This window comes from Stegodyphus dumicola, chromosome X1 (assembly GCF_044657685.1).
Source record: "Stegodyphus dumicola isolate Sdum_Otavi_A_Nest chromosome X1, ASM4465768v1".
Lineage (NCBI taxonomy): Eukaryota > Metazoa > Arthropoda > Arachnida > Araneae > Eresidae > Stegodyphus > Stegodyphus dumicola.
In genome coordinates, this window is record NC_140780.1 from 80,158,705 (window position 1) to 80,185,022 (window position 26,318).

Below are 26,318 nucleotides of genomic sequence, written 5' to 3' on the forward strand. Positions count from 1 at the left end.
TCATTATATCCTGCAAATTGTGTATCTTCTGTCGTGCAATTCGGCGGCGAATTTTATAGCAAGATAATATAGCATTATGCGGTAAAATTCTGTAGTGAATTTTAACACAGCATGAGAAGTTTCTGTTTGCATTCCAGATTCCACCAAGTTCTTGTCATTTTCTCAGCTGGGGGTGGTCCGAAATGCCTCTCTGCAGCCCTGTTTCCATGTCCTTTAGATACGCAATCACATGTAGCTTGTATGCTATGTTATAGTAATACCAACGTTGTTTTTGAGCCATAACTTACTAACACATTTAAGAAAATTGAGGAGGTGATAGGTGAGAGCGGATCCGGACACCCGGGCGACTTACTAAGACTATTCGGGTACTCTTTGGCACTCCAGAAGCGCGGTGTCAGGAGTCAGGTTAATAGAAACTTTTGTTGGTGCTGTATATTGAAATTTGAGCATTTTAAACTGATATTTAAACATTTTACACAATACAATAATTGTACAGTGATGAACACACTGCAGATGTTACATAAGTATTATACACTAATAATTAAACCTTACCGTAATGCATTTTATGTGCACCTTGGTTTAAACACCAGGAATATATTGATACAATAATATTTGTTTTACATATGCGTGCGCTTTTGCACGTACATAATCATTCCACATTAATAATTGAACACATTACTCTTGGTTACAGGCCCGTACTACAATGATACATACATATATATATATATTGTTGCGTGCGTACGGGTTCGTTATGAAATGAATGCACAAGTCCGATGAAACATGAACAAAAATTTATTATTATCACAACAAAAATGCTTAAATTTTCCCAAATTATCATGCAGTATTACAATATCTCCAAGTAGTTATCTTTTAACTACTCAAATGTCCAATAGAACGTAATTCAAAACAGCTAAAGAACGCTAATCCGTGAATTCGCTACAATCAACAAGAGCAGTTTTCTTAACAACAACAAACTAAGCAACTACTACAAACTGAGAGGTTTTCCTCCTTTTATAAGATTTTTAAATCGCGTGTGAGAATTTTCTGGTACTTTCTCGAAACCAAAAAGACATATTTATTTATTTAATGTTAAATGCACGTGCTCTTGTATTTTTAATTTTCCGGCTTAGCTTTCTTCTTTTAATATTCGACACGCACTGCACTGCGCAGGAAATAAAACCATTTAATTTATAATTGAACTAACATTAGCTTTTTAAATACCAAATTCGTAACAATATATATATATATATATATATAAACACACACAAGTTATCCTGGTGCATTTTACATATATAGTTGCTGTGGATGCGTTAGTTACTTCAAAGTTTTCATGTACAGGTTTCCATCATACACACACTAAATAGCACACTAACATACTGCACAAGAACACTAGTACCCTACAACGAGACACTTAGAAATAAGACAGTTAGTACCGAAAGACTGGGCAGGAATCTCTAGTGCACCAGGTGACATGACAAAGGTCCTGTCCCGAAGCCTGCAGTTTTTCCATTATGAGTTTAAGTTTTCTAAGCAAAGCAGACTGCTTAATGAAGAAGCGCATGAATGGTGTATCACCAAGTGGCATCCGCATGTGCCAGGTCTCTGTGAGTGAACATGCTGTTGTGTAATGGTCTGGAGTATCAGCTTCGCCGCGCACACAGAGGTTACATGAGACAAATCCCCTTTTACTGAAATACTCAGGGAAGGGGCCGTCGCCCGTTACAACTTGTTACAAAGGGGGCCGAGATAAGTCGATCAGTGGAAACTTTATTATAAAATTCATAAGCTCTTCTACCTTGAGGATCTGCATCCCATTTCTCTTGCTTTTGTTTTAATGCCTTCTTCCAGATCTGTCTCTTGAGATGAAATCTCGGTAGCAGAATGGGCACAGGCTGAGCACTGATGTTTCTTACTGTTTCTTTGGCGCGCTCATCGGCTTCTTCATTCCCCTGGTATCCATCATGTGCCTTTATTTAAGTAATATGAATAGTTCTTCAATTTTCGCTGTCTCTAAGCAAAGCCTGGATATCAGCTATCTAAGTAGAGGGATGATAGGGATTACGGATTGAATAAATAACGGAAAGGCTGCCTGGTGTGCCCATCAAATTGTTCCGTCACTACGATAACCTTCTTAATTGCGGCCAGTTCAGCTTTGTTTTTTGAAATACCGTATTTCCTAATTCTATGGGCCCTTTCCATGCTTGTAAAACTTTATTGTTACATATTATTACAGAGCTGCATCCAACTCCTTCATCGAGTTTGGAACCGTCTTTATATATGCAAATTGCATTTTCCGAAATATTTTGGGTATTGAGCATCATTGGGTGGGCATGAATACCTGTTCCATGTTGCGCTGGATGGACATTAAGCAGCGAATAAAAAAACTGAACAGTAGAAATTTCACATATCTAAAAGTCGCTCACAAAAGTTGGAAAGTTTAAATGAACCCAGTTGTCATCGTCGATGACAGCACATGCGCATTTACTTAACTCTACGTAACTTTAATATTCCCACACTATGCAAGGAAACAGAAAAAAATCACATAATTCCGAATAGAGGAAATTTCCAGAAATGAATGTAATCAAAATCTGAGCATCGGCCTATAAGACGTAGCCCGTTTTTCAGACCTATTTTCAAAGAAAAAAAGAGCGTCTTATACGCCGGCAAATATGGTAACACTAACGGCCAGAAGAAACCGCACTATGAACTCCATTTTCTTGACATTGTACCTTCAGAGGGCTACTGGTACCCGAGTTTCGACTCAAACTAATATTTCATAATAAACATAGAATGTGACAGCCGTTGTTTTTGAGCACAATCTGAAGAGAATCAGGACATATGGATGAAAGAATCAACATTTCTTTAAGAATATTTGGTGCACGCTGTTGGACAGATTAACTTAAGATTCTCAGACAGATTCTGTAATGTATATATATTCGTGACTTCATGTAACCCCAAATTACACGGTTTAAATCTACAGATCTGGTTGACCATTCACGCTGAAAGTGGCGACTTATCGCTAAATTATTTTCAAAACTGAGATTAAGAGTTGAATACTGGAAGAAAAACATGGAGTGATGCCTGATGCTGCATGAATTTCACAGAATTCGATGCTTAATTTTCTTCCAGTTTGGACAACATGTTACTTCATAGTAGGATTACGTTCTGCTGACTTGTGACAATAACAGTTTTAAAGCTCTTACTGTCACAGGTTAGTTCGAATCTGACCTGTTAATCTATACTCACGATTCTAATTTACAAAGCTATCTAGTGGATATAATTGTAAATATGCAATTTACTTCACATAACACTTAGAAAAAGGAAAGTAATACTTTTGTTTTGCATTCATTTGCGAATTTTGATACCTTACTTTGCAATCCCACTGAAATATGAATTTTTCATAATGCAAACAGCTAGACGTATAAATAAAGATATATTGATTAGCGGCAAAAAGTAATGATTTAACGAAGACTATTATTGAAGTAATCAGAATTAATCCAGGTAATAAATGCTGTCAAAATATTAAATAAATCAATGTTTTACGATTTTCTCATAACAGATTAATATATAGTTGACAAAGATTGAATTTGCAATAAACTAACAAAGAAAATTTTAGGAATATGTAAGCATTTGTATAAGGAATATGTAAGTAAAGTTTATGGTGCATAGCACATTAATAGTGAACTTTCGTTTCTTTTTTTCATATGGAAATATAAGATGTTTTGTCATTTTAGCTTGATCGTTAAACGTTTTCAGCAATGGAAAAGGACTCTCTCTTACTCTGCAGCAACTTACAGAGTTTGAAGTCATTGCCGGAGAATATAAATCATCTTTCTATCAAAGTACTGCATAAAGGATAAAACAATTTATTTGAATCCCACATATTTTATATATATAGGTATTTGTGCTCATGGTCGAGATTGCTGTGGGAAGACACATAGGTATTTGTGCTCATGGTCGAGATTGCTGTGGGAAGACAATGTTCCGCGCATTCAATTTTTATACAGTTCCGTTATATTACTATCTGCTCTCGCTTGAAAGGCATTTTATCCTTTAAGAACAGTTCATTTATTTTATTAAAATTTTGTTTTTGGTCACATTAAACCAGAGGCAAATGAGACCGCCGGAGTTAGTCAACAAATACGCGATTATTATTGCAAAAAGCAAACAGTTCTCTTGAAGCTGATTTGAAAGGGATGTGATATAAAACGGTAGAGTATTAAATTTTCATATCTGTAGTTTAGTTATTTTAAGCTGTTGGCACTAACTGTAAAATTGGAAATAATGTTTTAGAAAACAAGAATGCGTACTTATTAGTTTATCTCATCATTAGTATATTTCATGTTTTAATGCCGCCATTTCAGTCTGGAACATAGTATATTGTAATTTAGAACAGTATTTGATATGTAATCCTATAGTATTTACAGCAGAAATTGCACTGCAGCGAAAGGATTTACCGAGTTTCTTTTTATATGTGAAGAATTTTCTTATACTAATTTCATTTCTTTTTAGCGGCATCAAACTGCAATTCCATTGTTTCCTTTTGCTGCTGAAAATTTATACTTCTGCTGCTAACACTACTAATGATAATAATAACAACAATAGTAATAATAATAATAATAACTTTCTTAATGTGATTTGTTACATAACTTCATAAAAAATGTTAAGGATTTTTAAATTTCAAAATAATCCTTTTTGTCCCTTTGGGATTTCACTGAAACATTATTATTTTGAAACAGGTGTAACGACTGTGTTAACAATGACATTCTTAGGCTTAGAATGTCGCAACAACCTCCCGAAGGTTCCGTACTGCACTGCATTGGACTACTATGTAGCTATCAGCTTCGGTTTTATATTTGCAACTATTCTTCAGTTTGCTATCGTTCATCATTTTACAAAAGTTGGTAGCGGAGAATATTATTTTCCTACTTCTTCATCACAGTTACCTGAAAGCGAAGATGATCAAGCCAGTTGTCAGAAAATAGATGCTAATTTCAATCCTTCAGAAACATCTAAGGTAAATATCAAAGAAAACAAATTCTTATTTATTTTAATGTCCTTTACTTTATATAGTAAACGAATCATAACAGCTGGTTCTGCAGAATGCATTAAGCTCAGACAAATAATGCCAGTCTTAAAAATAAAAGTCAATAAAGCAGTGTAGATTTAAGTCTATTCTTTGAAACTTAAATCCACTTACTTAGCAGTAAAACATTTGAGATGGCTTATTGTTTCTTTAAATGAAATTGTGAACCCAAGTATTTTTAATTAATTTTTACTTCAATCAGAATTGCTTTTGCTTCTGAAAAGAAACTTAAGTTTATATTCAGTAAGACTGTTAACTGAAAAACTCCTGTACTGAAGTAGAATTCCAGTTATTTCGAACGAACGCGTTTTCTCCTTACGAGGAAGGACCACCAGCGGCCGAGCGGTAAAGTCGCTGAACACTGGTAGTTCGGTCGGAGGTTCGAATCCCGCGAACGGGCTGGCTGCATGGTCGTTTTCGTGGTTTTCCCCATGTGTAACGTGTATGCGAGCCAGTTTCCCTTAGGAGGTCCTCCACGAAGGCATTCCTCCCCTTAGGCAGATAGCCCTAGTGTGCTTTGCCATAATTAAATACACCACACCACCTTACGAGGCCCATTAATATTAACCTAACTCTTAATATGTTTACGCGCTTTTGGGATTTTGTTGATATAATTAATAAAAATGATTACCAGTCAAGAATTCAATTAAAGAGAACTAAAGTAATTTATCTGAAGGCATATTACTTTTTTTTGGAAGCAAAAATAAAGTATTTTGCTTCCATAATCTTGTGTAAACATATTTCGTATTCTGACTAAAAAAATAAAAATATTGCATTAGGAAGCTAAAACGTCATAGCAAAAAAATAAATTACTTCATTTACATAAGCGAAAATACGTATTTGAGCTACAGAAAAAAATTAACATAGTCATCCGGGTGGGGTTGTGATCTAGTTAATCTAAACCAGTGGTTCTCAACCTTTTGACTAACGCGTACCATCTAAACAAATACTGAAAAGCCTTAGTACCGCCATTACATTTTACAGTGTATATTTTTCAATTTCTCAATAAAAATATTCTGCCATTTGCGCAACTTATTGTCTATTTGTATTAAACATGCACACATAAAAAATATTAGTTTGAAAATTGGTTACCAATTTAGTTATCAAAATTATCTTAATCAATTTGAATTATTAAGGGAGATCAATTTCTTTGTGTCTGGACTTACTTCACTTCGATTGTAGAGACATTAGATATTTTTTTTGGAAGCCAGAGAGATGAAAAATTAGCAAACGCCGCCGTGAATCGAACCACAGACCTCTGGAATACCGGCCCAGCGTGCAGTACCACTACAACACGAAGGCACGCCAAGAAGGTGGGAGAAATAACCTTATATCCTTTAACCTTAAATTAGAATCCACTTTTAATTTTATTCTGTATTTATTTTTCAAGCATAACATGGAAGAAAATCCTTGTTCACACAAACAGGTTCTGCTAAATGGTGATAAAAATTTAATAGCTTTATTTGAAATGCTTTTAAATTCTTTTTTTTTTTTTCGGTTCAGCCAAAAGTTAATAAGTATTGTTTTGTAAATCTTCAGTTAAGAGTTTGATCGCAGGAGATTTCTATGAACTGTTTTTTTTTATGAGATTTTTGAATTTAATAGTTAAAAATACTGTGTTTCTTTGCGTACCACCGGTTGAGAATCGCTGATCTAGACAATTCAAGTTCCACGGTAATCAGTTTACAGATGAAAGTTTCAGTTTACAGTTTGAAAGAAAGAGTAAAAATGAAGCAATTTTACTGTTGGTCCATTGTTCGCTCTATTAATTGGCCTCTTTTGCAGCAAAATACAAACTATAAGATCGAGAAGATCTGTTATGAATGATAGACGAGATTGGGGAAAATCTGAACTTTAGTAACTGGCAAATTTCCAAGTCTTTGTTTTAAGATGATTTCAAATAATAAAGTTCATTTCTCGGAAGTCCGAGTGCACGGTCTATCGAGGGGAAAAAGCGTTGACGCATGACATTATTAAGGTTTTAATGTATTAGCAATGGACATAAAATTGCAAAAAAAAAAAAAAAAAATTCTCGGGTAGTGAGATAACTTAATAATATGGGTGCCGCCACGATCAGCATGGCGGTTTGATTTGCTGGCTGCCGAATCATTCCAGGCTCGAGTCCAGGAGGAGACTTGGATGTTTTCTAACGTATACCTTGCAACATGGAAAACTTAAAGCAGCCATAAACTAGCCGAAAGACCTCTCGCTTTTCTCTGTAACATCAAAACAAATTCACAAATTGTATTATGGTTAGCATCGCAGAATTGTGTTTGTAGTTGGCATGGGCCTTAAGCACCTTGTAAGTAAGAGTACGAGTTTTCCCATTTCGTCCCAATTTTGAAGGAAGATCCTCGCGTATACGGTCCAGGGGTGTCCCGTCCTTCTTCGCTTACCACTAAACCATTCAAGAGGAACTTCAGTTGGATGTGTATTTTATGTGTCTAGATTTTAGAGTACATATACCAAAATTGGAACGATACAGAGAAGATTAACATGTCCCCTTCGCAAGAATGACACCTGCAGCCTCCATGGCCTTCTCCTGGATTCAAACACGTTTGGTATAAAACGTGGTTTTAGGTTAGGTACCTCAAATAAACTCGCACAAGGGTTAGTCCGTCTTTCGAAATGAAGTCTTGCTGAAAATAGCTGAGGAGAAAGGAAGGTGAATCTTGAAAAATTCAATATGATCTTCTTTGGAGTTGAATACGAGAACTTCGAATAAAACTCTTGATTTCTTGACAAAACCATCGAGGAAGTCAATGGATAAAGGACCTCAATTGAACACAAGATAATTCTTACTCACTTTTGTTTGCTATTAGGACTAACTACTAATGCTTTGAGATTAAGCCCGCTGAACACAGAGCTAGAGTTGATCTACTCCAGAACTGATTAAAAAAGCTGATGAATTTGTTCCGATTCCATAAAAAATGCACGAAGTGGCACTTCACGGAGAGTTCTTGTCAGAAACCTACCAGGAATGGAGATGTGCTATTGGTTCATGAACTTATGGGGTATTTCTTCCGCCTTCTTCTCATGCCTTTGTGGTGTGGTGGTCTGCACGCTGGGCGAGTACTCCAGAGGTCCGTGGTTCGATTACCAGCGAAGGCGGTTGCTCATTTGTCATCTGTCCGGCTTTAACAATCTACCTAATGTCTCTACAGTGGCGCCCTAACGAGTGGTAGATGATGAATCTCCCTATCCAGAATTTGGCGACTGGGCCCTAAAGGGGGAGTATATAAGGTATTTCTCCCGCCTGCTTGGCATGCCTTCGTGGTGTGGTGGTCTGCACGTGGGGCGCGTATTGTAGAGGTCCGCGGTTCGATTCCCGGCAAAGTCGTTGCTAATTTTTCATCTTGCCTGCTTCCAAAAATTACCTAATGTCTCTACAAACTGATTCACTTTACTGAATGAGCTTACTTCTGATTGGCGAAAAAAGAATGGAGTTCTTCCATTTTAGGGACAAAAAAATTTTTATCCTTCCATACTAACTATGAGTTTAATTTTTATCATTTCTCAACTATTTGAAAAAAAAATATTCTATAATTTTATTGTTAGTTCTGCGTAGAAAGGAGGTTTTATGCAATCTCTGATCAGTAGTTAAAAGAAATCAGTTCAGAGAGTTAGCCTTCGGTTGAATCAATACTTCCGATTCCACTCGTCGTTAGATTCTTTCATTATTCGCTCCAGCCTGGCTCAATTGTCCTGATCCCTATACGCTTTCAATTCTTTCTGTCCTTCGCTCCATCCTCCTTAGCTGCTCTTTATTCTGTCGTCTTTTCAGATCCTTTTCGTCAAGGTTGTTGTTAGTGAGCGGTGAGTGTAAAAAAGAACCGGTTAATTTCAGTGAACGAACCGTTCTGCTCCAATCCCACTAAAGAGCGGATTTTCCCGTCTCTTCACAGAACCCGCTAAACATCCTGCTTTTCTGATCGTGGCAAATGTGTTGATTTCAAGAGATTTTCGATTTTTTATGTAGCATGAAAACGAAAAGTTCCTGTAAAACGTCTGCCATGAAGGGATCCTTCCTTTGTCATTTGGAATCCTTCCTGTCTTTATGTGGTTTGCTTTATCTAAAATCAACAAACAAATATGGGTTGTGTTTAAAACTGCGAAGTTTGACTGCTGCATGAAATACGAGGTAACCGCAATATAAACAATGATTAAAAGCCCGTCTGAACATTATATTGCATTAGAGGTCAATAGGAATGCCAGTCGAAGGCATTTCGATATACCGATACAATTTAATGTTCATTAAATGCTGACTTTGGAAGCATTAGGCAAGGAATCAGACAGTGTTCAGGAAATACTAATACGGATATCCGAGATATTCATCTATGGCCGAAGAGTATTTTTTTAAAGTTGTATGAAGTTATCGCATTACCCTGGGCGTTTTCTCATGGTATAACTAATTAGCATATCCAGAAAATTTGCTTTAGCAGTATGAATAGGGGCAATAATGAAAAATTTTGCGTGCATTCTGGTGGATTAATACGTTATAATACCTCAATAATTTAGCCCATTTTTTGATGCAGCGGATAGGGATTTCAAAATCATGTTCTCGTTTTGGCATTCTGGTTGAGAAAAATGAAAAACAAAATCACCTACGATGGCTTGTTACGCAAGCAGAAGTGAAATAAAATATGTATGCCAAGTATTAAAAGGACTTATATACCTGTTGTCTTACATTAGTTCTCCCGTGTTTTTCATGGTCTTCATTTTACTTTTCTTAAGAACAGGGATTACCATCGAGAAATTTGATCAGCTCTGTTACTGGAAACATAAACCTCGTTATGAAAATTGTATTTCCGCTATCATGCACAGTATTAGATCGCTATCACTGATAAAAATTTTATTGCTGTTTTTGTCTAATGAAGTTTTAAAAATCAAAATTCGAACATTTTACTTTGTAGTCATTTTATTTTTTGCTCTGATATCATCTTTCCAAGAAAATATACTCTGTAAATTTTAGTCAAATGCACGGAATTTTGTTTTTTAATTATTCACAATTGTCTGTTTGCTGCGAGCTTTGAGCAAAAGTGTACATGCCATATGCTATTGCATTATATGTAATTATTTATATTTGTACTGTACTATCTAGCTATGTGTTTGTGTTAAATATTTACCTGAGAGGAAAATATGGAATTTTATGAAAACGATTTAGCCGTAAGAGAGTAAATTCAGTTTACGACAAGCAATAGCGCTTTTGAAAAAAAATTCTAATGCCTAGTGTTAAAAGCACTGAATAATTTTTTTTTCCGAGACAAATAAAGCTATGCCTTTCCAGTTTTTGTTTTCGCCTACACAACATAATGTTAAATTTTTTCTGTTATATTTCTTATTATCTTAGAAATTTTCTTAGGCAGTGAAATATAATATATCAAAAGGGATTTTTTTTGTTTCAAGACTCTAAATTATTACATGTAACAGTTTAGGAGGTCCTAAACGTACATGGTCCATCATTTAATCGTAATTTTTTATGCATGCACTTGTTCTATTTTATCTCTGCTATAAAAAAACAATACCCTGATATTGTACTCTGACAATAAATGTATTAACTCTTTCGCATCGAAGTCGCCCCAAACGCCCGAGTATTCAGACATCGGCTGGACGCCCGAAACGCCTGAATAATTTCCTACCAAGTGCTTTCCCCCATCACGTTACTGCATTACTCATTGCTTTCAGGTGTTGTTAAATCACATGTCAATCATTCTTTTGAAGCTACTAAAAGTAGCTTCCTTGTTTCCTTTGTTCCTTCCTTTCCTTTATTTACTGTCAGTGTTTAGCTTTTGATGCCCGAAGTTGCAATCCCGTCCCAAGGGGGAACTTCACCACAGTGTCAAAGCGTCGAAGAAAGAAGTTCTCGCTTTACTTAAGTAAGGCTATTGTTAGCGCTGTAGTATTCAACTTGTCATAGGGGAAGGAAAAGCATTCCAGGAGAAATTCTTAGATACGGGCGTTTTCGATATTTGGGGAATTGAGATTTTGCCCTCTCTCGATGCGAAAGAGTTAAAAGAGAGTGACGCAATTTTCAAGCCATCTGACTATTAATTCCATGTAATTAGTTAAATAATTTATTAAAATGGGAAATGCTTTTACATATTGAGACAAACATTTATTATTTAATTGATTGATTTCCCTTGTTAACCAGAGGTAGAATTCAAAGTTAGATACTTCAAGCATTTATCGAAGCCTGAGTTATTATCAACTAGAATGATGTGTTAATGCCTGTGGAAATTTACTGTTTGCCATTATTTACTTATTAATTTAGCAGTATCCCATTAAGTTATTCCGAATAATTTTCCCTAAATGAGCAGAAGCGCGACGTTATTTGGATCAACAGTGGACACTTAATTAAGGACAATGATTGACGTATTTGTCGAAATGCAAGCTACGAGTTACTTCGATTATTCCATCAGTTTCAAGTTTTATTCCAGTGCTAATATTAAGCGTACGAATTTCAAGAAATATTTCGTGCACACTTAATATTAACGGGAAGTAAAATGCAGCATAACGCAATCATTATAAGTGAATCTTTCTTTTAATTAGATTTCAATATTTTGCACGGAGGAAGCAGCTGAGGCAGTCGAAGAAGGAACAGCTTCACCCTCATTATCTCGCCAAGCACAGCAATCAAATTTGCCCACTGCGGATGATGTGCCCTTAACAGGTGTCTCGCAAAATGGCTGCGTATCCCGCACGAGGCGAAGTATATCCCTCCAAGATAGAAGAAAATCTTACATGAACCGCCGAGGATCGATGCCACACTTCCAGCTGAACAGTGTCAGCAAGGTAGACAAGGCTTCTCGCGTTGTCTTCCCACTTGTATTTTTGTTCATCAATTTAATTTACTGGTTTACGTATTTGAATGATAGCAGATAACCCAAAAGAAAGGCGTTCGCTATAGAAATTTAGATTATGCTGGTATTTTAGCCACCGGAAATTTTTCAAGTTAATAATTGGGTACTCGGAGACATGAGAAGGATGGAATATTCTTTACATTCGGAAGTAACTAAAACGTATTTAAAGGGAACATTTCAAGAGAATATGCATTTATATCTAATTTTAAATTTGAATAAATTAGATAACTATTTAACTACTAATGAAGAGTCAGTGGAAGAAAGATTTTATTTTTACAAGTTAGAAAATAGATGCAAATCGTACATATAGATAACATTAAGTGCATTTAATAATATCTTGATTTTATTTTTAGGGCCTTCGAGACTTCTGTTTGCTGTTTTAGTATTTTTTTATTGTAGTTGTTTAAATTGTTTGCTGATGAAAACAATATCATTTTACCTCTACACTCATTCTAACAATACTTCCAATTCGCCAATTTTTCCCTTCAATAAGCTCAGCTCTTTGGGTTATTTACTGTGTTTTTTATACCTCTTAAAACAAAATAAATTTGAAAAATAAAAAAGAATTAAAAAATTAAGAAAAAATGAACATTTTCAGTTACGAGTCATTTTTCTCATCTTCCCAAGAGGCAGCATTTCTTTTGTCTTCAAATTAAAATGTTCATAACTAAAAAAAAGTATAGTACTGTTTTAAATGCCTCTTATTTCTGCCTCATAAGAAATGATTTAAGACATCTATTTATAACATTATTTAGATACTCATTTGCATAGTTTGTCTAGAAAATATTATGCTAAATATTTTATTTTAATTTTATACAAATTATTTAATGTTATTGCCGTTAATTCTCAATTCCTTCACAAATGTCTTATGTATAAACAAACATTTGTACTTTAATTTAAGTAATTCTTAATGCATTTTATTCCAAATATAAACAATATACGAATGCTTTTCTGTGCAGATTTGTTTATTACAGATTCCACCAATTCGTATTCATTTCTTATTTCATCTTTTCTTACGCATTTATAATGCATTTGAAGGTGTATAAAAGTGATTAAAAACTAAAAAAATCTTTTAAATAATTTCCCAGCTGACGATTCATTTTCATCGTCTTTCCAACATTAAATTTGCACAAAAATAAAAAAATTTTCCTGCTAGATTACCTATTAAAATATCATTTACAAGTAATTTAATTTCTTTAATTTTTCTTTTACAAATAATTATAAATGCTTGTCTTACAATATAATTAAACACCATATCGCAGAAGTCGAGATAAATTTCCGGATTTGTATAAGTTTTATATGAAATAGCAATAGACATCTTTCAAATATGTTCTTTTAGGTAACAAACGGAATTTCTGAAGATTTGCTTCTGATTCGTTTCATCATGTATGCAACATTTGCTCAGTAAACAACTACTACAAAAATTTTATCGATAGGTGTCAAAATTTTATTTACCTCCACAAACTCAACATCCAATAATTTTTCGTAAATAAAAAGACATACGATCTCGATGCCTTAACTTTCCATGAAATCTTATGAAATTAATTCCCTTAACTTCTAGTTCCTCCATAATGACTATTACATGTTTCTATAACCAGATGTCTATAAATCAAGAGTCAGAAAAAAATTGCAAATTATAGGACTGAGATGTAAGTACTTAGTAGAGAAACTTGCTAACATCATTTACTGACATACACTGAGGCAGATGCAACTGACTGTCTAGGAATTCCCAAAATTCTTAAAAATCGTATGACAGAGGGGAGGTCTTCTGTACGGAAATAAATCCAGAAGAATTGAGTGCCTGATTTCAAAAAATTCATTTTTTCCTTTTATTTTGTTTGTGACGACCTATAGACAAAATCATCCATAAAGCATAGTTGATTTCATCTACTAAGCATAGTTGAATTCATCATAGTTGATTTCATCTACTCCAGAATTTTGGACAAATTGAAAGACTAATAGAACAAGAGAGCACATGAAATCGGAATTGCATGTATGCGAATATGTAGTTGCATGGTTATGGAAACAATTTTCAGGAAACCTATCAGCAACCGTAAGGTCTGCCTCGGCTGTTCAAAAGAATTTTGAGCAAATATCATCATGTGACAGTAACAGAGGAAACGATGCCACCGCGTCATGTTCTAGCAGATTAAAGAACTGCAATCAACTGTGGGGAGAAAAATATCACTTCTGAGTATATTTAAATGTGTGCTTCAAGTTAGCTTCTATGCCCTTAGTCATAAGCAAAGTAAATGCGAATCAATTTCCCTTAAAATGAAGTCTTCAAATGCATCTCTGCCCTTGAATAGGTAATCATCGAGGGATTGACCATGATTTAATTTAATACGGTAATTCAATCTATATCCACAAACTGCTAAAGTAACTCCGTCACGCGCAAAACATACTAAGCTGTTGCCTGTTCAAATAGGAGATTGCTTTTAGACTAATTTTAGGATACAGTATACCTGCGGCATGAAACTTGCCTCGTGCATGATGGCAAAAACATTGTTGAAGCTGGCTATTACAGAAGTGATTCAATAAAGATTTATGAGAAGTAAAGAGCTGTTGGTATTAAAATGAGAATCCTTCAATGCTCAGCGTTATTACCAGGAGGCTACTGAACATTATGAAAGAAATCCTCTAGCGCCGTTAGACAATTATTCGGTTTAATGGATGATAACGTCTGGTTTTTTTGTTTATTCTGTGTTCAGAAAATGCTGCTGTGGGAAGAAATAGATCTAATGATCTGGGTTCTCTTAAATGACCGTAACCTATATACCGTATGTAAAGTAAGAGATTATCTTGGAAGCATAAATGCAGAACGCAACTCCTCACTTCGCACAAAAATACACGATCCTTGTTGGATGATGCACTGTCTGAGCGTGTCATGACCACCTAAATAAACTTTTTAAAAGCTTGTGCAAAAGTTGTTAATTATACAGACCGGGAATGGACATTAGAAGTTTCCAAAAGACTTTATTATTTGTTTTCTTATCTACAATGCTTCTTTGTCAATGATCCAACATACTTTGATATATTCCTGCATGTTATATATTTATTGAAATTTAAAAGCAAAATTACAAGTTTCTTTACCCATAAATATTTTTTCCAAGGTTTCCTTGAGTTTGCATTAAAATACTTTTAATAACTTCTCAGATAAATCATTCCCTATGGAAATATATTTGGCATATTATTTAAGAACATTGGTGCATTTATTCATTCAGTGAAACTTTTACAATTTACAAACCCAAGAATTAAATTGAAAAATTAAGTTCTTATATCATATTGAAATAATAACATCGTGCAGAGTTTTTAATACCGTTTAATAAGAGTTTTTAATAATATAATTAATAATAATAATTAGTTTTAAATATTATCAGCCTTGTGAAGTCACCTATCTGATGTACAGCTTATTTTACATTGTTTAAAATGAATATGCTTATAAAATTGAACTGTTATTTAAAATTTGGTAACTAAAATGTGTAATGAGTGCTTAAGCAATGCTAGGACAATTAAATATAACGACAATGTCAATATGCGTCCTTTCATATAGAGAAAACTATGCTGAAATCTCTATTAGACAAACTGTTGTGCAAGAATCATTCTCCGCTCTAAGACTTGCTAAACGGTTTATTAAACCTAGAAAATTACAGTACTGCACAGCACATATTCATGAAAATTTGCATATCTGAAGCAGGAAGTCTGTAATTGCTAATCATTATTTTCTACTCGTTATTAATTACGAAAGACATTTTTAACTAATTATATGTAAGTGATTATTGTCTCCTCTAAGGGGTGTACCGACTTTTACACCTTCTTACTATAAGTAACTATTACAGTTTGCTAAATAGCTGTAGGATTCTATAATCTTGCATAACATTCTTTTTTGCTTGTGCACGACGATAGAAATAGATCTCTGAAACTGTAGTACGTCTAAAGCGAAAATGACTGCATTTACTACTTGAAGCATAATCAGAAATTTTATTATAAAATTGCAAGTCAGTTTAATAGGACTTTTTAACAAATGTGCTTTTTTTCATAAGTAATCTTTCTATTAAAGTAGGTAAAACAAATAAAGGAAGTAGAAAAAGTAAAGTAGGAGAAGTGTTTCTAAAATATTTTTAATAACCTATCCGATTAACAAACACATAAAACCATCAGTATAAGAAAATGATTTAATCAGCTCGGAAATGGAAAAAAAAAACCCTCGAACCTCGAAACAAAAATGTCTTCTTAAATTTTTTTGAATAGTTAAAACAAAGTAATTTAGATAATGGATTGCGATGCAAAGCAAAATCTACAATAGTTTAAACACTTTTTTAATGTAGAGACTTGCCAGAAATAGTCTAACACAGCATCCAGCATCTCATCTCCTCACTGAGACATGTATTCTGCTACCGATGTTGATAGGTAGTTCAATTAATTTCATCTTGAAAGGATGGCAGGTGTCTCTGCGATTTCTCCTTCGACTTCAAGCTTTATTAGATAGTGAATATGATCGCTATATACCAGTTCAAAGCTGCGGAATGTATAGTAAAATCTATTATTTCGAGATAAATAAAGCAGGGGAAATCAGTTACTGAGATTTTTCCAATTAACTTAAGAATTATTAGTGTTAGAAAAGTATCCTAGATGAATAAAATCTAATTACAAATTATGGAATTTTTGTTTGGTTTTTATGAGTTATAAGCTTCTATAAACATAACCTGTAAAACAACTGAAGCCGTTAAATTCTAGGCCAGTATATGCTGTGACCACAAGAACCACCTAACATTCGAGGTAAATTCATACTCAGAAATTAATAATGAAGACAGAGCTTAAGCGGTAGACCTGAATGCATTACTGAAGAAAAAAACTGTAGACTGAATTCTTTTGCAACATTGCAAGGCGTTTTAGTTTGGGCAAAACCTTCGTTGAATGAGAAGTAATTCATACGCTAATTTGCGAGAAGAAACTCACATAAATGTTTGCAGACATGTAAATACAGTGCGAAAAAATAGTGCACATGCCATTTTCATTATTGATTCAAATTAGATCGCTCTTATGCTTATGTAAAAATTCACGTAATTTTGGTTCTATAATCTGAAAGTATTACTGCTTTATTTCATTCAAAAAAATTTTAGTGCTAAATAAGCAGTTAGCAAGTTGTAAAATGGACATAGGTTGCATTTCTTAAACACTGCCCAAACAATTTTTTTAAATGTTTACTCTTTTAAGATAAATTTCACTGCTAATGTTTGTTCTTTAGTTCTTCTTACAAAGCGCTTATGATTATTATGGAGATAACTTTTCGCTTTTGATGCATAATTAATATCGTACGACACCTGCTGCTACATTCCAACTATCACTTTTCTATAGTTTATCTTTTTTTCTCTATTTTATTGGTTATATACAACTTCCTAGAATCACAGTTACGCATTCAGTTCATGTGATGTAATCGGAAATGTGGGAAGAAACAGCTATACGCTATGAAAGCTGGAAGTTCTTCTATGCTTAACATTGAATAATCAGTGTATTTTTAACACACTGACTATTAACTATTTCTCATTTTCATGACTATATCATTTTGGCTGATGATGGGCAAATCAGATACGCTTAATATTTTATGTCTATCTAATTTAAATGATACTAAATTTAATTTGTTACAATGCATTATTCCTGTGTTAAATTAAAGTGCAATGATAAGTAAATCACAAAATATTATTCTTATATGTAAGTAAAGTGTAAGAATTTAAATAAAGGTTTTAATATCTAACTTTAATATGAAATACTCATGCATAAAAATCTGTTTTTCGCATTTATAAACTTATCTTTGCCGGTGGTAGCCATACTAAACATATTTGATTCTGTATTTTTATCTATTTAAATGATGTTTACTTCATTTGTTGTAACACATGTTTCTCATACTGAAGTAAAGTTGTAGAATTTGTGAGCGATGATGTTGTAGTGTTGTTAAAGTAACATGAAAGTGACGATGAGGTTTCAATGTCTAACACTGATGGTTTAAAATGGTTAATTTAAACTGTTAGTGGTTTAAAATGTATTTATTGCATGCATATATGTATTGGATGCCACTGTTTGGCTTGTTGGTATTCTTCTATCTATTTAAATGATGTTTATTTAAGTTTTCGATGTATTGTTCTCATATTGAAGAAATGTGTAAGAGATTGTGAATTATAATATATCGTTGTTATATTGAAGAAAAGTGAAAACATATGCTAATTTTAGTACAATGTTTTCATAACTGAAGTAAAGTACAAGATACTCAGAGCTTTTGATGTTTCACTTTGAATAATTAACGCTTTAAAAAGTGTTCTCGCATTTAAAACATATTATGGCCGATGTGAAAACTACATTTCAGGCATACTGAATGCTATATTCCCATCTATTTATCTATTTATATGGTGATTACTTCATTTGTGATAATGTACTGCTTTGATATTGAATCAAAATGTAAAAGGTTTTAAATCGTAATATGTTGTTGTCTTAATTGACGTAAACTGTTAATGTGTGTAAGTCATAATGCGCTGTTCTCATAGTGAAATAAAATGCAATCAATTGCAAGTTTTCAATGTCCTGTATTGCATAAACAATGGTTTAAAATATATTTATCAAATTATAAATATATATTGTGACATTGGGCATACCAAACAAGCTCCAAGTTAATTTCTTATATATATACATTATTTTATTTCATGTTTTACAATATATTGTTTTCATGCTGAATTAAAATTGGAAAATAAAAAGAGTCTTCAAAACATAGATTTCTAGGTCTCTACTTTTTTGACCTCATGCATACTTTGTTTGAGGGGCATATCATTAGGAGTTTAAGAAAAAAAACTTGTGATATTTGTTTCTAGTGCTTACAAATATCTATTTAATCTTTTCGTGTGCAATAAACATTTTGCCCCATAATGTGCTTCGTTTTTCTTCATTCTTTGATTTGATTTTGACAAAAAGATTTCAAAAAACAAAACAAAAAAAAAAAATCGAACGCATTCTTTTTATACTATAAACGTTCATTATCCTTGATTTGCATGTGACGCTGTCATTTCGTCTGTTACTTATTTAAAATTTTCACATTGCTCTATGTCTTGAAATTAGAAATTAAAGTTAATGACCTAAACCTGCAATGGTAAATTACAGTACAAGTGAAAAAATTGACAGTTTCACTCACGCGTGTGTCGGATTTGCACAGCTACTAAAGAAAGCGTACGGCCATTAAAAAAAATTTAGAAAGGATTTGGATCATGATAAGTTTTATTGTTTGGATCAGTCATTCTTCAGTTATTTTTAGTTTCTCTTTGCTGAGACTGTTTTAAATGAAACAGAGGTGCATTTAAATATTTCTCTTGCGTAAAATGGTTTAACTTTGCCAGAATCAATGGTTTCTGAAAACTGCAGAAACATTAAGATTTATAATTGAGAAACAAGCAATTTAAAATCATTTTAAAATTTTACTTACAAATTAGAACGCCCTGGGATGTAGGCAACCTAACATACATTGCTGTAAACTTTTCCTGACTCAAATACAAATTAAATTTATATGAAACCTATAAATTAAATTTTCTTTTGGAGCAGGTATGGTATCAAATTCTGGTATAAATTTCGACTAAAATTTTTTGCAGCTTCATAAACATTTTTTCATTGTTCTACACAATTAGCAGTTCTATGTTTGGTAAATAAACTATTACAGGATAGACATTTGAATTGTTCTCGGAGTAAGAAACTTGTCTAAAATTTGAACCACGAATCTTCTGTCTGCTAGCCGGATGCTAGCTGTTACATCTCGAGAGCATGGAAGGTGAAATATAATTCCTTATATTCTCACCAACTTAAAGGGTCATTAGGGAGAGAGAAGTGAAAGCTAATCAGTCAAATCCAGATAGTGACGAATTATGATCTACTGCTTTTTAGTCGGACGCTAATGTAGAGTCATTAGATTTTCCTCGGAGTTCGAACTGTGAAATCAACTTTGCCCTTTCCAGGATTCAAATCGTGGATCTTCCGATTGCTAGGCAAGTATGATGCCTGTTACACTACGCAAAAATGCAGGGAGAAACGCTATTATTCTATTTAAGGTTATTGTTTAAAAATGAACATAAAAACTTATCATGCTTTTAGCAGTAATTATATATGAACCCCAGAATTTTTAATTTATATCTCGAAAATTTTGACTGCACAAAGAAGGAAAGTTTTTGACTAATCTAGTTATAAGAAGCAATTTACTAACTGAAATTTTTTTCTGCGCAACCTGAGCAAAAATTTCAATTTCATATATTTTTACAAATGATGTTAAAGGATCAAATTGATCGTACAGTGTATTTGAAAAATGACCCACTTTATTTAATTTATTTCTTAAATTGGAATTATAGGTCTATTACGTTAGAGACTATTACGTTCTCTCTGAAACACTCTGGGTTATAAAGATGAAAGACGTCAGTTAAACATTTATAATTAAGCAGAATTCAACCTTAAATTGACGACGCCTTTATAAAGAAATCCTGTGCGTTTTTAAGGAGACTGAAATGACTCTTCTTCAAAGCGGCCAAACACATTAAATTTTAGGCAAAATTTGTCGAATTATAGGCCTGAATAATTTTTATCTTAAATTTTCTTGTAGCAAGAATGAGGAAAAGTTACTTCTGTATAGGATTCGATTTGAGTTCGCCTGCATTAATCAGTTATTAGGAACTATTTTGTGATTTACATACATGTTTAAAAGATTTCTGGGAAAGTCTTAGTGTCATTTTATCGTTCTTTCATTTGGCGTTACAAATGAAAGAGATGACGCTTTATAAACACGAAAAATAATAATTTATACAAATTAGAAAGGTAGTAAGTAGAACTCGAATTTATTTTCTTAATGTATAGGTAGCAATCAGTTCCAAGAATATGGTTTAAATTACTGTAGCTGTTAGTCTTCTCTACATGAATGGAGCACTTATGCCACGTAAAACTCTGTAAAAGTTAACTTACTTGACTTAGGCTGATCCATTCGAAATAGTCACATTTGAAATTTTGTAGCTTTTACATTATTTTATAACATATTAATTACAATGCACAGTTATCTTCTATAAACTTAAATTAAATACTGAAACCATGCGTATGGATAACTACCATTAATGACAATACATTAACTTTCTAATGAGCGGAAGTTAAATTCTTTTTATCTGTATGTTAAGAATAAGCTTGGCGGGACTTTCTTAAACTTGGGGGGGGGGCGAAAGTCTTTGAAACTTGACCATCGCAAACTGAAATACAAAAAACGTTCTAAACGCAGAAAATTGAAAACTCCCTAACATATCCAACGGATTCCATTTCGTATGTCCATCAACCAGACTCCATCTTTATCATGAAATGTTAAAAATTAAAATATATACAAATTAGGCGCACCTACAATGCTACGCAGGATGTAAGGATATAAGTGAAGATTGAACCTTTACATCATCAAGCTCCTATATAAAGCCGTGCCATCACAAACATAATCACTTATGGAGCTGTGATGTGGGTCCTGCCGATGACGAAAGAAAAATGAGATTGCTGACATCCATACTGCGACAGTTCATACTAAATATCACGCGTGGCTTTCGAACCACCTCCAGCTCAGCCCTGAATGTCTTGGCAGACCTTATGCCGCTATATCGAATATAAATAACGAATATAGATAAGCGAATTCAATGTTTTTTTTTTTTTTTTTTTTTTTTTTTTTTTTTTTTGCTTAACTCACTAGCTGAATAACTTAAAATTTTTAAAGGTGGAGATTTTTTTTCGATTATGGATTCAACTTTTGTTGCACTGTAGTTAAAATTTATATTTACTATGAAAATTTTTCTGAATTTTATAGCAAATGTACACTTCTTTATATGTTACTATTTTGCTATGACGCACGACACTTTTAATAGTTTGATTTTTTAAATAGTAATTTTCACATATTTTTAACAGTAATTTTCAGAGCTGTAAATCAAAAGTGAAAAAATATTATTAATTATTTAATTTAAATCGAAGTTTAACATTTTGTCAAATAGGTTTACAATTTATAATAGTTTTAACTTTGTTTCGAAATTATCATCTATTCAAATAAGATGTTAAATAGGAGTTCATAGCAGTTACTGTTTCTTTGAAAATATAATTATTTCAGGCATTTTATTTAATTCAAAATTTAACCGAATTAAAAGTTTATGGAATGCATTTCTATGGCTAATAAAACCAAATTTCAATTTCCAAAAGCTCAGTTCTAAAAATAAGCATACGACTGCTGTCCTTAAAAGTTTTGATGCAAATATCAAAAAAGAAAGAAATTATGTATAATAACTCATTTCAAGGCATTCAATAACTGAAAATCCAATGGTCGATGAATTTCGTGATTCACTTCTTAAATATACAAACTTAATAAAGGTTAATGAAGTCTGACATTCTTCCATTTAAGGGTAACAACAAAATAAAATCCAGTAAAATTAAAATATGTTAATTAAAATTATTTGAATTTAATGAATGCATTGTATAGCTAAGAAAAGCTCTTCGATTGTTTTCTGACAGATTGTAAAAGAGAAACGCACAGCTAAATAAAGATTATCGAAGGGAAGAAACATTGCATTCACATTAAAACGTAGCGATACGGTGGGACATATTAATGAAAATCTTATTACCTCGCTATAATCTCATTTATGCTAAGTTATCTGTATATGGAATTTCCTTGTTCATTAATAAAGTAATGTACTGAGAAATTGGGAATCCATATAATTGCATTCGACAATAAAAATGAGATATTTGGATTAAAAATAATTTAAAACATATTTTCTTAAGATTTCCATCTTTAAAATATGCACATTCGAGGAGATGTCTAGATATAGCTTAATATAAGCTTCGGTTGTATCTTTTTTTAGTAATGATTAAGCTTAATAAGCTTTTCTTTGTATTCAGAGTATGCCCTACATAAGGATTTCTTTTTTCATTAATCACAGGCTCAAATTTCCTTTTTAATAAATTTTAAATTCCGCTGTTTATTATTATTCCGCTGCATGTAAATTCTGCTAAGCATTTTCGCAGATTTAACCTTCACCCAAATGATTTGCGTGAGTGCTCTAAAAATTACACACTCAGAGAATGTGGAACATTTCCTTTTCTGCTTCCCTGCTTTTGGTTCACCCACGGCATGTCTTTTTAACAATTTTGGAGATTTGTAAACTCTTGGCAAATGAAGTAGTTTGTTTTTATTACTTAATATCTTGTTCGTATGTCTCTTGTGCTAAGCTTGTAATCTAGACTGGTTTTACGATTATTTCTTCATTTTTTTCTTTTTGACTTAATTTAGTAGGCCTGGTTTTGTATCTTGCATGGCCCAAGGGAAGATTGTGTTTATCCGAACAAATATATGTCATATAAGAAATTCAATTTTTCATTATTTTAGTAAACGTATACAGCAAGATATTAAGGCAATTATTAAATAAAATAAAATTAGTTGAAAGTGTTTTGAAAGAAAAATTATTTTTCTACCATAGTTAACCTAGAGTGATGTATTTCTAGATATAAAAATCCAAACCCACAGCGATGCAGTTAAACTCAAAATAATAACAAAATGTTTTAATCTAAATGCACCAATAACCTCGAAGCTTATTACTGCAAATACCCAAAGATTTAAGTAAATATGAATTTTCAGGTTATTTAAATAATTAATCATATTTCTTTTTCCTTCATCATAAACATATCGTGAATTTAAATACCACAGGATTTCACAGTGGTATTGATATTTCTGCCTTTAATTATGGCGCTTAGTAAGAAAAAATATTGTAAGACAGGTGGAAACTTGTTGTAAAGAACAAGTACTGTTGAACTTAGAGTGTAATTCCTTAATTCAAGTTTGTTGAATTTTTTAAAATTTCCATCTAAGGAAAAAGCTAGGTTGCATATTTGTCAAAACAGTACAGTTCGCAATTTAAGTTATTACTTAATAATTCAAACAAAAAAATGATGACTTAAAAATGAGTTCCTGGCTGAAACAGAACCAAGTAAAAGCTTTGTAAAGTAACTGACATTCAGATTAATAAAATGTTATTATCAGAACAATTTTGGTTTAAAGGGAAAAATACCTTTCACTGAATAATTTATTATGCATTATGTTCTTTACGAAAAAGCTAATAATTTTAGTAGGGAACACTTCGTAATTCAGTAATAAATTACTTTCAATGTCCCAATCTAAATGTCATGACAATTCTTTAAATGAATTCGGTTGTTTCTATGTAAAAGAAACCCTTGGTACCAAAATATTCAGTTTTGCAGTTAATTTCTAAATGAATGAGATTATTTATACTAGCCTACAGAGTATCACCTTTTCTACACAATTAGAAACGAATTTTTCAGAAATCATGTGACGGAAAACTGTTTTACTTTGTTATCTGCTATGATTCAGTTCTCCGAAATGATATTCATGCCTTATAGAAATCCACCAGATGTTTTAATAATTTCGCTGAAAGTTTTGCAACAAGAAAAATATTCATCTAACAAAAATATTTTATTGGGACATAGTTATAACACATAGCAGTCAATACAAATGAAATTTAATATTCTGAAATATAAAAAACTTAAGCATTTTTCGGAAATAAACAGAAGTCTATATAACAACATTTTACTGCCCAAAAATTGCATGCATATATGTGAAAAAGCTTTATCCTATTCATCAAAATTTTAAAATTTTTATTTTAAGTTTATCGTTGATAAATTTACATTCTGTTTTCAGATAATGGCTCTATCTTCATTTCAGTAAAAGGAAACATAAATGATTTATAGCAAAGGGATTATTAACATCAATGTTTTCTCAAAATGGGATTTATTTTATTTATTTAATTATTTATTTATTAGTAATAAAAGAAGTTAATTTTCTGCAGGGAACTTGCTAACAGTTAAATTCAAATAAAATAAGTTAAAATCTCTAAAGTAAACATAGCCATCTAGATAGTGGAAATATTCTTATATTTTTTTTTCTTTCTGAGGTTGTAAATTAAGATATCATTTGGATTTTACTATCGCCAAAGAAAAGGCATTTAAACATTTAAAGACTGAACAACGAAATGGGGATGAAAAGTGAATTAGGGTTTCCATCTAAAAAGTACTATGAAATTAGTACCTGGATATTAGAAGCAGTTAATTCCCATATTAACACTGGTATCAATTTAAAAAGCTCTTAAATCATTTCAAGAATTTTTAACAGGAAAGAAATTTAAATAATTTTAGGATTCAAGAAATGAAAACTAAATTTTTCATACATGTTTAAATTCACTTAAATAGTTAACATTTGGCTGAATTTTAAAAATGGGAGGGGCGAATTATTTAAATATTCAATTTATCAATTTCTCTCAATATTCATTTTATCAGTTTCTATCAATAATTTCTCTCAATTTTTTTACTGAATGTACTAGGTATTAAATTTAATCAAAAATTATATGAAAATGTAACTGTAACAGAACATATTGATAACAGTATATTTATCTGCCTCTTAAATACATGGAATATTTATTTAAGGAAAATCTTTTTGTGGAAAATGGAAATGAGCCAGCTTATTACACAAATTATGCTGACTAGTACCATGCTATAGAAACTAAAGCATAAAGATAAAGCCGACTTTACAGATAGAAACGATAATTAATCAAATGTTCAATTAGTTAAAAGATAGTACATAATTTTAAAAATCACATAAAAATACTTTAAAGAAGCTCTATAAATTACAAAGAATGTTTCGAAATTTATCTGTAGTTAGCATAATACATAAAATTATTGTTTGCTTATCTGGTAATTATAAAAAGCCCATTTTACATTCATGCATAAGTAAAAAAATGTAAATGAACACGTTTTCGAAATTTGCAAATCTAGATGCTAATAATGCCACAGTTAAATTATATCCTATTTATATATTTTCCCACGTAGATGACTGATGTTTACTTCCGTACAGAAACCAATAAAATAAATTCAACGCCACGAAGCAGCAAGGGAATAAAATGCGAGATATTTCATCAATTTTGCTGACACTGTTGACAGCATCTGGCGCTACCCGCCGTCTCATTGCAGCTTTGTAGTCTTCACTTGCCAGTATGCAGTTCCAGAACTGAATGCAGCAAATCCTTAGATCCCGACAGCTAGGCAAATGTCCAGAAGGTCGCCTTCTTTTGGAAGATCTCAGAATAGGACTAGGGTATGTAACCTGTCAAATAAAGGTACAAAGTACGGAACATTTAAAATAAGCAAAGTATATAAATACAGAACTACATGCATGTCCCGCGTAGAAATGCAAAACCACATGCAATAAATGATGATTTGAAAAGGAAAAAAATATATTTACTATGACATAAAATTTTGCAAGTTTGTATGGGTAACATTCT

The 26,318-nt window shown here is 32.4% G+C and overlaps 2 protein-coding genes and 1 non-coding gene across 3 annotated transcripts in view; 2 read left to right on the forward strand and 1 right to left on the reverse strand.

Moving 5' to 3' along the window:
- The window catches only part of LOC118186879 (gamma-aminobutyric acid receptor alpha-like), a 79,687-nt gene extending 66,986 nt beyond the window's left edge, over positions 1–12,701 (forward strand). The window contains exons 9-10 of the mRNA XM_085808168.1: positions 4,740–5,017; positions 11,636–12,701. Coding sequence (XP_085664294.1) covers positions 4,740–5,017; positions 11,636–11,968 — 611 coding nt within the window. The 3' untranslated portion in view covers positions 11,969–12,701. The remainder of the gene's footprint in view (positions 1–4,739; positions 5,018–11,635) is intronic.
- LOC118186884 (U6 spliceosomal RNA) lies at positions 7,527–7,634 on the forward strand. The gene has a single exon (XR_004757856.2). It is a non-coding gene; the product is annotated as a U6 spliceosomal RNA (small nuclear RNA).
- Positions 12,702–24,438: 11,737 nt separating the features above from the next.
- The window catches only part of LOC118186880 (gamma-aminobutyric acid receptor subunit alpha-6-like), a 91,752-nt gene continuing 89,872 nt past the window's right edge, over positions 24,439–26,318 (reverse strand). Inside the window, exon 9 of the mRNA XM_035357049.2 lies at positions 24,439–26,140. Coding sequence (XP_035212940.1) covers positions 25,847–26,140 — 294 coding nt within the window. The 3' untranslated portion in view covers positions 24,439–25,846. The remainder of the gene's footprint in view (positions 26,141–26,318) is intronic.